General features: G+C 41.0%; 1 protein-coding gene across 3 annotated transcripts in view; it reads right to left on the bottom strand.

Annotated features, from left to right (window-relative positions):
* Window positions 1–18182, bottom strand: part of LOC125465957 (CREB-regulated transcription coactivator 1-like) — a 214868-nt gene that overhangs the window by 143599 nt on the left and 53087 nt on the right. For all 3 annotated transcript variants that reach the window (XM_059638462.1, XM_048559990.2, XM_048559991.2), the window contains exons 6-9: window positions 15810–15895; window positions 2895–2938; window positions 2458–2678; window positions 1849–1997 (exon numbers count right to left, since the gene is read on the bottom strand). In XM_059638462.1, the coding sequence (XP_059494445.1) occupies window positions 1849–1997; window positions 2458–2678; window positions 2895–2938; window positions 15810–15895 (500 nt within the window). The remainder of the gene's footprint in view (window positions 1–1848; window positions 1998–2457; window positions 2679–2894; window positions 2939–15809; window positions 15896–18182) is intronic.

Raw genomic sequence — 18182 nt, 5'->3', positions numbered from 1 at the left:
GAACAAAATCTCTTTACAACAGTGATTTGATAAAGATTCACTCACCTGAATCTGTTAACTAACTTTAGTTGATGACTAAATTTATCTAAGCTCCTTTTGTTAGGTGTAAGACATATTACCGAAATCCAACCGAGACTCAGTTACACAACGCAATACTTGTGTGATATTCTGCTTAGTCTAGTCCATATAAAAGATAAAATTACCATCACTCTGCCATTGCCATGGCTACATCCTTGAGTGAGGGAGGAAAGATGCAGGACTGGAGGGGACCAGAGATATGTTATGGAGGGATTTAAATAAAAGGATCAGAACTTTTAATTTGACGTATCGTTAGATTAAAACCACTGATGATGGGTGAATAAGGCTTGGTGCAGGTAATATACAGGAAGCAGAATTTTGGATAAAAAACTACAATACAGAAAGGGGGAGCCTGAACACAAGTGCATTGCAGATGAATCTAAAAGTGATAAAGGAAAGGCTAAAGGTTTCACAAGCAGACGGGCAGAAGCAGAAGCAGAGATGGACGATGTTGCAGAGGGAGAAGTAGGTGATCTTTATAATTGAGCAATTACAGAATTGGAAACTCAGCTCAAGCCAAATAGTCATTAAATTTCAAACCAGGTTGAGATGGTAGTCAAGGAGAGGGATGAAGTTGGTGACCTGGGCTGAATATAATGACTTATTATGCCCAATACTTGGCTGAAGCAAAATACAGTATATCTACTAGGTATCAGACAAGCACCATTGAAAGCTTGTGCGTGAACACATGTGATGAACCAATTCCCTGCTGTGTTACAACACAGCACCAGAAGCGAGTATGAATGAGTGGGTTACATTGAGCTGAAAATGGTTGATCTCATGAGAGTAAATTAATTAAATTTAAATAATTGCTTAGCACTGAATTTAAACATTGCTAAAATAAGACAAAGTTGAGTTTTTAGTCATGCAATCATCTGGGCTGATCCAAGAAACCAAACTGGAAAGGAAATATCAAACATCTCAACAATTGGTGGATTGTATCAACTCATGTTCCCTGGACTGTTCTCAGCAGGCCAGTCATGATCAACCATTATGGGCCTGCAAATCTGATCATACAATGTTCAACATTAGATGCAATTCTGCTACTGTACTGTATGTGCTGAATAACGTCCAATGTGCCAAGAATTACATCGGAAACAAATTTAAAAGATTACTAGTTGGGCTCTCAGTGATACATATTTGCGCATGCTGGCAGCTGCATATATTAATACATAGTACCCTGTTCTATTTAGGCAAAATGAATTCATGTGCATAGCGCACTTCTTCATCCAGAAGAGAGTTATGGAGATTGTCATTGGTTGGAATGTTGCCATTAGGAATGAAAACTGCCTGCTTGGTCATGTTTTTCATCCAAGATTGATGTTTAATTGTTCCAACTGCATCTCCATAAAAACTATGGCCTAACCAATCAGCACACTCTTCTCATGCTGAATAAATCACCCATGATGTGGAGGTGCCAGTGTTGGGCTGAGATGGACAAAATCAGAAGTAACATGATACCACATTATAGTCTAACAAGTTTATTTGGAATCACACAAGCTTGTGTGATTCCAAATAAACATGTTGGATTATAACTTGGTATCATGTGACTTCTGACTTTGTATCAATCAGCAGTTCGGTTCATTATGTGCCAGTCCTGACAAATGCAAGATGGTAAACTTCAATTTAGTATCTATTTCAACAATGTTTAATCCAGTTCTGATTAGTTTAAATCCTGCTTAATCTATGTCTAATTCTCCTGTTAACAGGTTTATATTTTAAAAAGCATGTTACACTTTAAGTGTATATCTTATTCCTTGCAGACTGTACCTGTGTTATTGGAGAGAGTGGGGAGAGAGCTGGTGATAGCTGAAGTTGTTGTCTCCGTGAGTCTGTGCTGACTGGTAAAGTGAGGGGTGTCACGGTTGGTTGTCGGTTCTGGAGAGACCCTGGCAATGACCCCTGTGATGATGTCAGGCCTGCAAACAATGCAACATGTCACCAAGATTGGAAAATTGATGCAGTGATCAGACTCATTTTGTGGGGATCTGTTCTTGTACCCAGATCCTGCACAGACTGAAGTAAGTTGACCAATTGGCCCTCTTCGACAGGTGAAAACTGCTGGCCCTAACTCAACAGTTTCTCAGTAAGGGGATATAAATCAGGTCACAGAAACATTTCCATTTGTAAAATTTGCAAATAATTTTGGCCTAATACTAAAAGGGTCATTAGGACTACCCCAACATAGGAATCTGCCTTTCGTACACTTGAATCTTTCCCAACTTTTGTCTGGTTGCTCTGCTAGAAAATGAACTGCAGATATTATTCTCCCAAGACTAAACCCTGGTTTGATACAGCGATGCTCTCTAATATCAGTCTTTGCATCCAAGATCCCTTCGTATACACGCTGGCTATTGGTGCAAATGTACCCTCACATACCCTGGCTGTTGCTATTGAGGCCTAGATGGTTCAGATTTGCTGCCAGGTTTCCAGTGCTGTTTGCACTGCTCAGGGTTGGGAACGTTGACTCCTCTGGATCTAGTGGAGTAGGAAGAGGTGGCGGGAAGTGAATGGTTGTGAGATCTGGCAGGGATCCTCCGGTGTTATGAGCAACAGGCATCAGTGTTGTGGTATTTTCCTGGTCTGCGGATGGGAAAATACTGTTTAAAAAAGAAGAAAAAAAAATGAAGTTTCAACTTGTAATACAGAGATACACCCACCTGAGAACATTAATCTTAAACAGGTGCTTGTGTAGGAAGAGATTAGCAGTTTTGAAATCATCAGATTACAAAAAAGACCCTGTTCCACACCATCTAAACACTAATTTATATAAGTCTCTCACACATGCACAGTTGAAGTTCAGAAAGTCTACTCACTTGATTCCTGGGACCTCACATGATTTCGGCCGTGATGATACAGACTGTGAAGAAAAACCAATAAAATGAGAAACATTTTAAAAATGACATGGACAAAGCAATGAAACCTATTAGCTGCAATTCCTCTACAGTTTAAACTGCGTTTGGAGAGACCCCACTGTTTTTCCTCCAACATCTCAAAGATTATGTCAGTACTTGATTACTAAATTATGTCTAGTCTAGGAATTATTCTCAGTGTTGAGTGTTGGGCAGAGTATTAGTTTTCCTCTTTAGCAAATAATTCCAACAAATTATTTTTGAATTTCAACTCACTTATTTTGTTCCATCATGATGTCTATTTCTCTCCTGTGAAGCTATTAGGTCTGATGTAATTAAATTATATTGAAGAATTAGTGTCTTTATTCTTTCTGCCCCTATCCACACTCTTCTTGTCTTTTTTTCCTTCATTCATTCACAGGATGAGGGCATCTCCAGCTAGGCAGTATTTAATGCCCATCCCTAATTGACCAGAGGGCAGTTTAGAGTCAACCACATTGATGTAGGTCTGGAGTCACAGGTAGGCCAGACCAGGTCAGGATGGCAGTTTTCTTCCCTAAAGGACGTGAATGAACCAAATGGGTTTTTCCAACAATTGACAATGGATTCACGGTCATCATTAGATTCTTAATTCCAGATATTTATTGAATTCAAATTCCATCATCTGCCATGGCAGGTTCGAGCTTGGGTCCCCAGAACATTCTGGGTATCTGGATTAACAGTCCAGCAATAATACCGCTACGCTATCGCTTCCCCCGGTGGTCTTCGACTCTTTAAACTGTGATCAAACTCCATGGATCTTGTGGCCTCAATGCTTAGAGGTAGCAGCCAATATGAAACAGAGAACCAAACAAAGAAACAGGTTCTAGCGCTAATCAGCTGATCTGAGGGAGGGCCAGCAATTTTGGGATTTCGATCAAATCTGGATGAGGGAAAATTATCACATTATGTAAAATAATAATAAAAGCTTTTTCAAGTACATAAAAGAGGGAAAGGGTAGCTAAAGTGAGAATTGGCCCCTTATAGATTGAGACTAGAGAATGAACAATGGGAAATGACGTAATGGCAAAGGCTTTGAAGAAGCATTTAGCATCCCTCTTCAAAGGGAAAGATATAAACAGCATCCCAAGAATAGCAGAGTATCAAGTTGCAAAAGGGTGCGAAGGGGAAAAACTTTAAAATAACTACTAAAGAAAATGAAGTGGAAAAGCTAATGGAACTTAAAGTCAACAAGTCCCTGGACCTGATGGTCTGCCTTCTACGGTGTTAAAAGTAATGGCTTGCAGAGATAGGAAACGCATTGGTTGTAACCTACCAGAAATCTCAGTGGATTTGAAAAATGTAAATGTAACACTATTCAAGAAAGGAGGAAGACAAAAAGCAGGAAATTATATCTCAAATTAATCTCACATCTCTGACTGGGAAAAATCAAAGGGGTAGAATCAGGATAGTTTAGAAAATCATAACACTATGAAACAAGGTCAACATAGTTTTTGGGTAAAGGAAATTTATCAAAGCTCCTGCAGGACGTATAAGCATGTACCACTAGGTGTGGTATATTTGGCTTTCCAGAAGGTATTCTGTAAGATGCCACACTAAAAGTCTACAAAACAAGCTAACAGCTTATTGTGTTGGGGACAATATATTCAAATGGTTATGAACTTTTTAATTAACAGCAAAGAGTCATTTACAGGACGGCAAATGTAATTGATGGGCCAGTATGAGGGACCTTAAATATTCACAATCAACATTACTGCCTTGGAGTCAAATTTGTTGATGATACAAAGACAGATAGGAAAGAAAATCGCAAGGAGGATAGAAAGAGTCTGTAAGGTGATACAGATACATTACAGAAGTGGGCAAAAACACTGACATGAGCAAATTCCATCTTTTTGATCATAAAGAGACTATGTCCCCTGGTTCTAGATTCACCAGTCCGTCAAGGCCTGAAAATTTTGTACGTTTCAATGAGATCAGCTTTCAATCTTCAAAACTCTAGAGACTACAGTTCCTGTTTTGTCAATCTCTGCTCAATACACAATCGTAACATGCTTCAGGTTAGAGACAGCAGGAGCTGCCGATGCTGGAGAATCTGAGATAACAAGGTGTAAAGCTGCATGAACACAGCAGGCCAAGCAGCAGAGGAGCAGGAAAGCTGATGTTTCGGGTCTGGACCCTTCTTCTGAAATGGGGGAGGAGAGGGGGATTCTGAAATAAACAGTGTGGGGGGGGGGGGGGAAGCAGATGGAAGATGGATAAAGGAGCAGATAGGTGGAGAGGAGACGACAGGTCAAGGAGGCAGGGTTGGAGCCAGTAAAGGTGAGTATAGATGGGAGTTCGGATAGGGATTGGTCAGTCAAGGGAAGACGGACAGGTCAAGGAGGTGGGGATGAGGCTGGCAGGTAGGAAGTGGGGATGGGGGTTGGGGTGGGAGAAAGGACGGATAGGTTAGGAAGGCGGGGACAAGCTGGGTTGGTTTTGGGTTGCAGTCGAGAGAGGGGAGATTTTGAAGCTTGTGAAGTCCACATTGATACACTGGGCTGCAGGCTTCCCAAGTGAAATATGAGATGCTGTTCCTGCAACCTTCAGGTGGCATCCGTGTGGCACTGGAGGCGGCCTAGGATGGACATGTCGTCTAAGGAGTGGGAAGGGGAGGTGAAGTGATTCGCGACTGAGACGTATAGTTGTTTGTTGCGAACCGAGTGTACGTGTTCCACAAAGCAGTGTCCAAGCCTCTGCTTGGTTTCCCTAATGCAGAGGAGGCCACATCGGGAACGGCAGATACATATACCTTTTTAGCAGATATGCAGGTGAACATTTGTTTGATGTAGAAGGTTTTCTTGGGGCCTGAGATAGGATGAGGGAGGAGGTGTGGGGGGAGGTGTAGCGCTTCCTGTGGTTACAGGGAGACGTGCCGGGGGTGGTGGCGCTGGTGGGAAGCGTGGAGCGGACAAGACAGTCACAGAGAATGGTCCCTCCGGAAGGCAGATAAGGGTGGGGAGGGAAAAATGTCTTTGGTGTTGGGGTCAGATTACAGGTGGCAGAAGTGCCAGAGGATGATGTGTTGGATCCGGAGGTTGGTGGGACGGTACGTGAGGACGAGGGGGATTCTGTTCTGATTGTTATTGTGGAGAGGGGTGTGAGGGATGAGTTGCGGGAAACACGAGAGATGTGGTCGAGGGCATTTTCGACCACTGTGGAGGGGAAGCTGCGATGGAAGAGTTGTATTCTAGGTAGCTGTGTGAGTTAGTAGGCTTGAAACAGATATCGGTTTCCAGGTGGTTGCCAGAGATGGAAACAGAGGGGTCCAAGAAGGTGAGAGAGGTATCAGAGATGGTCAAGGTGAACTTAAGGTTGGGGCGGAAGGTGTTAGTGAAGTGGATAAACTGTTCAAGCTCCTTGTGGGAGCATGAGGCGTCGCCATTACAGTCAGTTATTGATGTAACGGAGGAAGAGGTGGGATTTAGGGCCAGTGTAGCTTCCGAAGGGGGACTGTTCCATGTGCCTCAGGTTAGTCTTGTGAATCCCCCTTGAAATTAAGACCAAAATGCCAGTTGCCGCCTTAATTTCTTGCTGGACTGCATGCTAGCTTTTAGTGACTTCTGGAGAAGACACCCGGGTTGCCTCTCAATATTTAAGAAATATTTTGCCATACTGGTTTTTCTAACAGAGTACCTTCACATTTATTCACATTACATTTCTCTTGCCATGTCCTAACCCATTCAGTGGGTGTGTCCAAATCCTTTTGAAGCTCACTTGCAGTCTCAACACGACTTATATTCCCATCCATTTTGGTGTCATCAGCAAATTTGGAACTATTATGATTTCTTCCCCACGTTCAATCATTAACATGGATTACAGAAATCTTTCAGAATCTGTACAGTTACAAAAGATAGCCAGCAGCGTATCCAGCATATCTACAGCTACTTCCTTAAATGCTCCAAGATGAAAGTCATCTGGTACAAACTGATCAAACCTCAATTTAGCAAATTTTTCAGGTTAATAGCTCTTAACTAATTCTAACCTTTTCTTGTTTTTCAGTTACAGTAAGTCCTTTGGTTGGCTAGTATTTCTGGGGTTTTTTTTTTGTATATTCTTCTATGAAGAGAGATGCGAAATAACTATTTAGTTTCTCCGCCTTTTCCGTATGGTCCATGACAAATTCTTCTGTATCCACTCTTGATCAGCTCACATTTATCCCTGCTAGCTTTCCTCCTTACACGTCGGCAAAAAAATTTACAGTCTGTTTTTATTGCCCCAGTAGCTGGGGCAATAACATTTTCTCTTCCGTGATCAGTTTCTTTGACCTCCTTTGCTGGGCTCTAAATCGCGTCCCTTAGCACTATTTCTGGTATTCTTTGAAGTCATTTCTTTGATCTAACAATTCTTCTATCACAAACTTGATCTTTACCTTTGCATGCCTGCACCTTAGAGGAAAGCTTATCTGTTGAAGACCTTTCAGTATTTAAAAAAAAAATTTCACATGATAATGCAAGGTGGCAGCAAGGTTTTAAAAAGCACAGTGAGCAGGAAGTGGCTTCATTCTGAACACAGCGCTGAGAGAGGAGGCAGCAAGTTCAAAACGTATTGAGAGCAATTTGTGTCTTCATTAGAAACAGGAATAAGAGTGGGCCATATGAGTCTGCTCTGTCATTCAATATGATCATGGTTGATCATCCAACTCAGGACCCTGTTCCCACTTTCACCCCATATCCTTTTATCCCTTTAGCCCGAAGAACGAGGTTCAACTTCTTCTTGATAACAAACAGAAAAGTACAGCACAGGAACAGGCCTTTGACCAACCAGCCTGTGCTGACTTGACGTCTTTCTAAACTAAAAACGTTCTGTAGCCTCATGGGCTGTATCCCTCTATTTCCTGACTATTTGTATCTGTCACAATGCCTCTTAAATGTTGCTATTGCATCCATCACCACCACCTCCTCTGGTAGCACGTTCCAGGCACTTACCACCCTCTGCAAAGAAAAAAAATGCTGCCTCTCTTCTCTTTGAGCTTACCCTTTTACCTTAAACTTATGTCCTATAGTAACTAACATTTCTGTCCTGGGTCAAGACTCCACCTATCTATTCCTCTCATAATTTTGTAAACTTCAATTAGGTCGCTCCTGATCCTGTGATATTCAACTGAAAACAAACCAAGTTTGTCCAATCTGTTCTCATAATTAATACCTTCAAACCATACACCATCTGGTAAAATGTTTCTGTACCCTTTACAAAGCCTTCACATCCTTCCGGTCATGTGGAAACTAGAACTAGAACTAGAACCAGAACAATATTCCAAATGTGACCTAACTGAACTTCTATACAACTACCAATGTGATTTGCCAAGAGTTAACCATTTAATGCTTTGACCTCCCTCAGCTGTTTCTTGTGGCAGAGAATTCCAGAGACTCACCACTCTCTGGATGAAACATTTCCCCCTTCTCATGCTGTTAGAATTTTACAAGTTTCTAGAGACTTTCTTCTAAATGCCAATGAATACAGTCCTAATCAATCAAGTCTCACAACAATCATGATTCTGAACACAGTGCCAAGACAGCACTCAGTAAATTTAAAACGAAACTGGACAATAAATAGTGACTTCATTCAGAAGTGTCAAGAGAGTGGCCAGGTATGAAAAAGAACGCAACAGCAACATCAGAGGAAATCTCTAAGTTTATCGGCAAAAATCTGGTTTTGAGGAGTGAGTCTAAATAGCTTTGAACTAAAAACAAATCATATCATTATAAGGAAGCAGCAGCTACTCAAATGTCAGATAGGAACTCCAGCAAAAGGGATAGAAAATTAAATCAAGACAAAATAAAATAAAATAATAAAGTAAAATTGGAAGAAAATAAAGTTAATCTAGTTGAAATGTTTATAGTAAGTTTATACTTATTCTGAAGATAACAAAGTTTTCACAGTTACAGGACGGAAGTGAAATGTACACCTTGAAGTATGTGTGAAGTTGTGGACACACCATGTGTCCCAGGTAAACACATCCACAGAACAGTCACCAGTTGAATAAGGTGGAACCCTGGGTTTCAAAATTTGAACAATGGCTGAAGTCACCGCCAGATACATGGAGATGTGTCAGATTTTGGGAGGTTATCACACTGCAGATTAAAAGCATTAGGCAGAGGGGAAACTGGGTAATCCTAGAAAACCAGGCAAGCAGTGCACATTGTGGAAACAAATGAAGGCGAATGTTTCTTAGGAGAATGCAGCAAGAGACAGGTCATGGTATCCAAAGGCATTTCAGCAGTAGGCGGGTGGGGAGTAGAGAAGAATGGAAGAACAATAAGAACAAAATTAAAAAGCAGGACCTCAAAAATAGTATTCTTAGGCTTATTCCCAGTGGCATGTGCTCATGAGAATAAGAGGAGGAGGATCGATCAATGGAACAGGAAACTGGAGAACTGGTGTACCAGGTACACCATCAAATCTGAGGCATTTGGGCCAGTTTCAGGCAAATAGGAGTGGCACATGCTAGAACTGATATCCCTGCAGGGAGATTTGCTTGTGCTGTTGGGGTTGGTTTAAATTAGTTTGTAAGGGGATGGAACCTGGGGGGTAACAAATTGGAATGGAGTTAAACTGGTAACTGGAAGCAGAAAATCTGCCAGGGAGATGAGAACAGAGGAGAAACAAAGTTAAGCATTCAGTATGTTTGTCCTTTTGATATAATTCCACACGAGAAAGTAAAGTGCACTCTACTTGAATGCATGCAGCATTTGCATCAAGATAGAAGATGTAAAAGCAGAATGCCATTACAGAAATCTGGTTGTAAGGTGGCCAGTACTGGAAAGTAAACATTTAGTGGACATTTAGGAATGACAGGGGGTGGATTTGCATTAATAACACAAGGTGGGAACAACATGTCAGTAGGGAGAATCCTTGATCGGAAGAACAAATGTGTGAAATCTGTTTGATTGGAACTAAGAAACAGCAAGGGGCGACAGACTTCAGTTAAGGTTATTTATAGGTGACCAGGCAGTAGTGAGAGTGTGGAACATGGTATTAATCAGGAGTTGAGAGAAGCTTGTAGCATGGGCAGAGTTATTGTGAGTGACTTAAATTTGCATAAAGGCTAGGTAAATCAACTGAGCACTAAAGCTGTGGAGGACAAGTTTCTGCAGTGTTTTAGGGGTGGCTTTCTAGAGCAGTACGTTGAAAAGCCATGTAGAGGCCAGGTTATTCTGTGTCTAGTAAGAAGATAAAAGGTGATTTGTCGAAGGATCTTTAGCAATGAGTGTTCACAATATAATATAACTTTATGTTTAAAGTCTTTGAGAAGATTTGTAGCTCGGGTCGTGGATGAGTTTGCAGCCTTGCTCACCGAGCTGGCATGTTTGATTGCAGACTTTTCATTACCCTGACAGCTAAGGTTGTCAGTGCACCTCAGTGAAGCTTTGCTGTTCCGTCCCGCTTGTTATTTACATGTCTCAGTTTGCTGAGGTGGTTGGTATTACTTCTGGTTTTTGACCTTCAGTAGTTTGCACATAGGGTTTAGTTTAATGTGTTTGTTGACAAAGCTCTGGTTGGAATGCCAGGCCTCCAGGGATTCAGTGGCATGTCTCTGTTTGGCTTGTGCTATTATGGATACCCTGTCCCAGTCAAGTTCCTGCTTTGTCTGTGTGTATTGAAAGTAATTAGAATTGGTTGCATCTGTTGGTGGTTAGTTGGTGTTCGTGTATCCTTATTGCCAGCTTTCTTCCAGTTTGACCTATGTAATGTTTCTCACAGTCCTTGCATGGTATTTTGTACATCACAGTAGGTTTATTGGTTGTAGACATGGGATCCTTTACATTTGTCAGTAGCAGTCACAGGGTGGTTGTTGGCTTGTGGACTACCCCAATGCCTAGGGCAAAAATACCATGCAAGGACTGAGAGAAACATTACATCGGCCAAACTGGCAGAAAACTGGTAATGAGGATACACAAACACCAACGCCAACTAGCCACCAGGAGAGACAACCAATTCTCACTGGTCTCAGTACACAAGGACAAAGAGGAGATGAATTTGACTAGGGCAACACATCCAGAAATAACACAAGCCAAACGCCTGGCATTCCAAGCGGGACTCCATCAACAAACACATTGAATTGGATCCGATATACAACCTACTGAAGAACAAAACCGGAAGTAATACCAACCACACCAGCAAACTGGGGCACATAAATAACAAATGGGTCGGAACACCAACGCTTCACCAGAGGCACATGAATGATGTAGCCTAGCAGGGTAACAAAACATCTGCAACCAGCTCAGTGAGCAATTCTACAACCTCAATTTTATGTTTGAAAGTGAACTAGTTTAATGAGAAGGGTATTAAAATTTGAATATGGGAAATTAAGAAAGCATGAGGCACATGTTGGCTGAGCTGATTGGGAAAATATTCCAGAAGGCATAGCTGTATATAGGCAGTCGATAGTGTTTAAAGAACAATGAAGTTTACATTGCTTCAAGGTTGCAAAATATCAAAAAAAAATCAGTCAACTGTTGTTGATAAAGCAAGTTAGGGATTGTGCAAGATTGAAAGAAAAGGCTTATAACGTGGCTAAAAGTATTAATAAATCTGAGATTTGGAAATTTTTTTAAAAATCAGCAAAGGAGAACCAAGAAACTAACGAGTAGTGGTATACAAACAGAATCTAGCAAAAAACATAAAAATGGACTATAAAATCTAATACAGGTATGCAAAAAGGAAACTGCTGACATAGAAGAATGAGGGTCTGTTAAAAGCAGGGCTAGGAAAATTTATAAACGAGAATCGAGAAACTGCAGAGAAGCTAAATGATTAGAATCAGTGTGGATGCAGGCCATTTGGCCTATCAAGTCACACCAACCTGAAGAGCATCCCACCCAACCCACTGAAGAACATCTCACCCCAACCATCCCCTACCCAATCGCTGTAACCCTGCATTTCCCATCCCTGGGCACTTGGGCAATTTAGTATGGGCAATCCACCTAACAAGTACATCTCTGGACAACGGGAGGAAATCAGAGCACCTGGTGGAAACGCACGCAGATAAGGGGACAATGTGCAAACACCACAAAGACAGTTACACAAGGTTGGAATTGAACCCTGGTCCCCGGTGTTGTCAGGCAGCAATGCCAGCCATTTGACAAAAACATAAATTGCTGGAAAAGCTCAGCAGGTCTGGCAGCAACTGTGGAGAGATATCAGAGTTAACATTTCAGGTTGAGTAACCCTTACTCAGAACTGACCCAAAATGTTAGCGCTGCTTCTCCCCACAGATGCTGCCAGACTTTTCCAGCAATTTTTTTTTGTTTCTGATTTACAGCATCTGCAGTTATTTTGGTTTTTATTTAGGAGGTTATCAATATGTTTTGTGTCTATCTTCACAGAGGAAGATATTAAAAAAACTCCCAGAATTACAAATCCAAATGACTAGGGAGAATGAGAAATTAAAGGAAAATAGCAGTATTGAGATGATCACACTGGAGAAACCTGCTAAATCCCCAGGTCTTGAGACTGTATATCCGACAAATTGATAGGAGGTGGTTACAGTGATAGTCGATGCATTGGTAACCATCTTCCAAAATTCCACTGATTTTGTACTGAATCCTGCAGATTAAAAGCCAGCTAATATCACTCCACCATTGAAGAAAGAAGTAAGGAGGAAAAGAAGGGAACTACAGACCCAGATAACAAAGTGTGGAGGGCCTAGACCTTTCTAACAATTTGCTGGAAATTCATAAACAAGAACAGAAATTGTTGGGGAAACTCAGCAGTTCTAGCAGCATCTGTGGAGAGAAAGCAGGGTTAATGTTTTGGGTGCACGGACCCTTCTTCAGAGCTGGAATTTCATGTTAGTTTTCAGGGTCTTGTTGACAAAGGCACCCAAGTCCCTTTGGGTATCTACACTTTCTAACTTTTCACCTTTTCTTAAAAAAAAATACTGTGCACATCTGTGCTTCCAACCAAACTGGATAACCTCACATTTTCCATTCGTATTCCATTTGCCATGTCTAAGCCTATCTGAATCCTCCTGAAAATGTTTTACATCTTCATCACAACACACATTCCTGCTTAGCTTGTATCATCTGCAAATTTGGAAATATTACATTTGGTCCCCGTGTCTAAATCTTGATGATAAAGCCTTTTCTGATGAAGGGCCAAGGACCGAAACGTCAGCTTTTGGGCTCCTAAGATGCTGCTTGGTCTGCTGTGTTCATCCAGCTCCATACTTTGTTATCTCGGATTCTCCAGCATCTGCAGTTCCCACTATCTCCGAACTACAGACCCATCAGCCTTACATCAGTCATATGTAAGATGTCAGAATTTATCATATGGAACGTACTAAAATGGATATAAAATAAATGTAGATGCTGGAAATCTGAAACAAAAACAGAAATTGGTGCAGAAACTCAGCAAGTCTGGCAGCATCTGTGGAAAGAAAGTTGAGTTAACATTTCAAGTCCAATGACCCTTCTTCTCTTTCACGATAAATGGACACTTGCCTAAAAATAATCTGATTGGACATAATCAACACGGATTGATAAAATATCATGCTTGACAAATTTGGAGTTTTTTTGAAGATGTTATTTTTAAAAAATTGACAAAGGATAGTTGATAGATGCAGCATATTTAGAGTTTCAGAAGGCTTCTGATCTGGTCATAGAGTCAGACAGCATGGAAACATGGTCAGCAAAATTATTGTTCACAGTTTCAGAGCAGTGTACCAGCATTGATTAAGGAATGGCTAAGAGGCAGGAAACAGACAGTAAGAATAAACAGGTTGGCAGATTACACCTAGTGTGATACTGCAAGGATCTGTACTGGGGCCCCAGCTGTTTAAATACAGGTTAAGATTTAGACACGGGGACCAAATGCAATATTTCCAAATTTGCAGATGATACAAGCTAAGCAGGAATGTGTGCTGTGATGGAGATATAAAACATTTTCAGGAGAATTCAGATAGGCTTAGACATGGCAGATGGAATACGAATGGAAAATGTGAAGTTATCCAGCTTGGTAGGAAGCACAGATGTGCACAGTATTTTTTTTAAAAGGTGAAAGGTTAGAAACTGTAGATATGCAAAGGGGCTTGGGTGACTTTGTCAACAAGTCATTGAAAGCTAACATGAAATTCCAGTTCTGAAGAAGAGTCAGTGCACCCAAAACATTAACCCTGCTTTCTCTCCACAGATGCTGCTGGAACTGCTGAGTTTCCCCAATAATATCTGTTCTTGTTTATGAATTTCCAGCAAATTACTAGGAAGGCTAATTTAATATTAGCCAAATCATAAGAAGATTTGATACTGGAGAAGCAGTCTTATGTCAACTGCATAGGAGTTTGGTTAGATTGTACCTGGAGTACTGTATATACAGTTTTGGTCATCTTATCTCATGAAAAATATTACTGTCAGCAGGAGTACCATGAATGTTAACCTGATGGCAGGATTGTCCTCTGAGGAGAGAATGAGTTAACAGGGCTCACACAGGTCATTGTAAACTCTGGGATCAACTGTTTTTTTGGATAAAGGATATTTTCAGTTTTAGGATACACTTACCCATAGTATAGGCTTGATCAGGACTTTTTGGGGGGAAAAAAGTCATGCTTGGCCCAAATACACCTATGGATGCAGTGAGTTTGGGCTTTTTGGGAACAAATCTTGCTCTTAGGTCCATTCAGACCATCCAAAGACTTTTTATGAAGGACCTGCCTTCAATTCTCTTTGGGTCCATATTTGAAGTGACCTTCTGTTTTCAAGTCTTTTCAATTTTTGGACACACAAATGAAAGATATCCCAAACATCTAAAGGTTGTCTAGAAGTCGAAAAATCATCAGTAATCTCATTGGAACCTACAAAGTATTTAAATGGATAAACAAGGTAGACACAGCTAAAATGTCTCTGCTGGTTGTGAAGTTTCAAACTGGGGTCACAATTTAAAATAAGGAAGATACATTTAGGACTGAAATGAGGAATTTTGTTCTTACTCAAAGTGATATATCGTTGGAATTCCCCAACCCCAGACAGCGGTGAAAGTTCAGTCTTTTGAGTATATTTAAAGTGGAGGTTAACAGATAGCTGATTGCCAGTGATGTAAAAGCTCAAGGGGGCAGTGTGGAAAGAAGGCATTGAAGTATTCAAATCAACTGTAATGATAAAACATGGTGGAGAAGGTGTGATGGGTTGTTCTATGTTCTTACGTTTTTGTATATTTTCCCAAGGCATCATAGTGAACTTGCCCTTTATGCCTTCATAGTTTTCTTTGCTCAGATTTAAGACATTATTTTCAGAACAAACTATGCCTGCCTGCGATTTAAAGGATAGCTCCTCCAACAATGCAACAAACCCTTGATGCCACATCATAATATTTGCCTGGATTTTGGGCTTGTTCCTTGATGGAAGGTTGAAAATATGACCTTGCAACTGGGGGCAAAGTGAGACTACCGAGCCACAACTGATGGGCTGTGGTCATCTGAGCAACTTTCCTCACTGTAAAAGCTAAGCATAAATTTAAAATTAAACAATAGATGTGAAAAATTTTGAGATCTTCTTAGGCTGTGAAAGGAATCGTAAAACAAAAGTGTTTTCTTTCCTCCTGAAGCACAACCTAGCGCAGCTATCAGTACTTTCCGTGAAAAAGGAGAAGATTGAGGTTTCTCATTTAAAATTAACACAACATATGAAGATTGATGAGCATCACAAACAATAATAAAGAAAGAAAAATGAGCTTAAGAAAAGATGATGAGTTGCTACTGACACTAATGAAAGGTCAAAGATCTACATAAAGTACCATAATAGAATGTAATGGATCCACAACTAAATTGAGATGGAAAATCTGACTCACTTTCCAGGAATTCCAAATTCCCTTCAGACAAATTAAACATTAAATATCCTACAGTACCTTTTTGTTGTCCCACAGCGGTTTGGATAGTGATTTATCAGTCTCAGACGTAGTCTCTTCCATCCCAGGAACCGTTAACAATAACACTGAGCGGAGAGAGAGAGGGGGGGGGGGGGGAGAGAGAGAGAGAGAGAGAGAGAGAGAGAGAGAGAGAGAGAGAGAGAGAGAAAAATAAAAAGAGATACACACACAATAAATGGTTGAAGAACTAGACAAGACACAAAACAAAACAGGAAGAAACGCACTGTTCCCACTATCACCAATGTCTCTAATGCACAGAAGACTACTCAATGCTGTCAGATTATTTTCTGAAACTTCTGTTCATACTCGAGGGAGGCCCATTGGTATCTGATGAACCAAATGCCAAATAGGATTCAGGATTTGCGGGATCAGTTGGGCCTGAAGTATCTTGCTTCAAATAAAAATGAACAGTCAAACACTGCAGCTAAAAATGGACTTCATCCAGAAAACAGGAACTTTTTCTTTCATAGCCCTTTCAGTGCTCTCTTTCGCTTCATATTCCTTCAACATCCTGTGCCCGGTTCCTGATAAATGCAGTACAAGAATTCTTCCCCTTTCATCTTTTTTCTAATTCTCTCTTCAACCTAAGCAATTAGGTGGTTTCACTGCTCAGTCTAATCTGATCCTCACATGCACTTTTCAGCATTGCTGATAGACAGGGACAAGAGTTGAATTTCTCCCTTCTCAGGGACAGGGTATGGAGGTTAAGTATAGAGCCATACAGGCTACATGCAAGCACAGACTTGAGGGGAAATTGGAATACATGTGGGTTGAAAGCGCATTCATCCTAAGCCTTAATAACTGAGTTCAGCCCTTTTTCACAAGTACTTACACATTAGACTTTTGAACAGAGACAGAGAAACAAGCTTTCAATATTATTTAGACCTGCATCAAGTTCACCTAAGAGGATGTTCTGAATCCAGGTATAATTCAAGAGCACGTTGAATCTCAGATGGGAAATCTAAACAGATCTAACATTCAGCTCTTCCAGAGACACAATGGCCAGTTATATACTGAAGAACACTTAACATGATGTTACTATTGTACTTACACTGTCATGAACAAGCCTAGCAGGGCTCCATTTTCAACAAAGCAGGGAGTGCAAATCAGACAACTTCACCACTAAAATAGCAATCATTGAAATACTGAGATGTACACAATACACGTTGCACATATGATACTGCCTGAAGAACTTAATCAATATCTGTTCAACTGATCAATACTTACCTCATAGATATATGCTAAACAACTGATCATTATCTGCACCATGGTAATCCAGCCAACCTCAAACTCAGCCCAGTCAACCTCACTAACCTACTTGTAACAGCTGCATGTATCTGTCTGTATTGGGAGGAATGACATCTCCACTTTGTGGAGACACTGAGCACATCTCTCATCTTTATTCAGCAACACCAGTGTGTTAAAGGGAGAAATTCAGAGTGGATCCTGCAACTGATAGGTGGGCATCCACAAGGTGCTGTGGGCCACTGGAAGCAGCAGAATCATACTCCAACACAATATTCATTCTCACGACCTGATATACCCCCAAACACCATTATCATCAAGCTAGGGGAGAAACCTTCGTTCAAAAGAACAGTGGAGGCCATGCCAGATCAGTACCAGGCATATCTTAAAAGTTAAGTGAAGCCACAGAACAGGTCTACTTGCACACTGGACAGCATAAGCAGCAAGTGATAAACAGAGCATAGTGGTTCCATAATTAATGGGTCAGAATTACGCAATGCAGTCCTACCACACACTGTCATGAATTGTGGACAACTGACCAACACACTGGAGGCGGCTCCACAAATATCCCCATTCTCAATGACAGGGAGTCAAATCAACAGTGCAAAAGATAAGGCTGAAGTACTAGCAACAACCTTCAGTCAGAAGTACCAAGTGAATGACCGTCCTTTACAGCAGAAGTGTGGAGGAATTTCTTTCAGCCAGAGAATGGTGAATCTGTGGACCCTGTTGTTGCAGATTGCTGTGGAGGTCAAGCCATTGAGTTTCTTTCAGACAGAAGTAGATCAGTTCTTGAATAGTAAGGGGATCAAAGATTAAGGGGAGAAGGCAAGAGAATGGGGCTGAGAAACAGTTCAGCCACTATTGTATGGTACAGCAGACTTGATGGGCCAAATGATCTAATTCTGCTCCAATGTCTTATGGACCACTATAACATTCCAGCAATAGTAATGAAGACTTACGCTCCAGAACTAGCTGCTCATCAACAAAGCTGTTCCTGTAGACCTACAACACCGGCTACTATCAGTGGAAATTTGTCTAGGAGTGCCTGCACACAAAACCAGGTCAAATCCACGCTGGTCAATTATCAAAGTCCAACGTAATATT

The sequence above is a fragment of the Stegostoma tigrinum genome, chromosome 30 (genome assembly GCF_030684315.1).
Source record: "Stegostoma tigrinum isolate sSteTig4 chromosome 30, sSteTig4.hap1, whole genome shotgun sequence".
In the NCBI taxonomy this organism is placed as follows: Eukaryota; Metazoa; Chordata; class Chondrichthyes; order Orectolobiformes; family Stegostomatidae; genus Stegostoma; species Stegostoma tigrinum.
The sequence above is the reverse complement of the archived record's forward strand: the minus strand, read 5'-3'. Positions and strand labels throughout refer to the sequence as shown.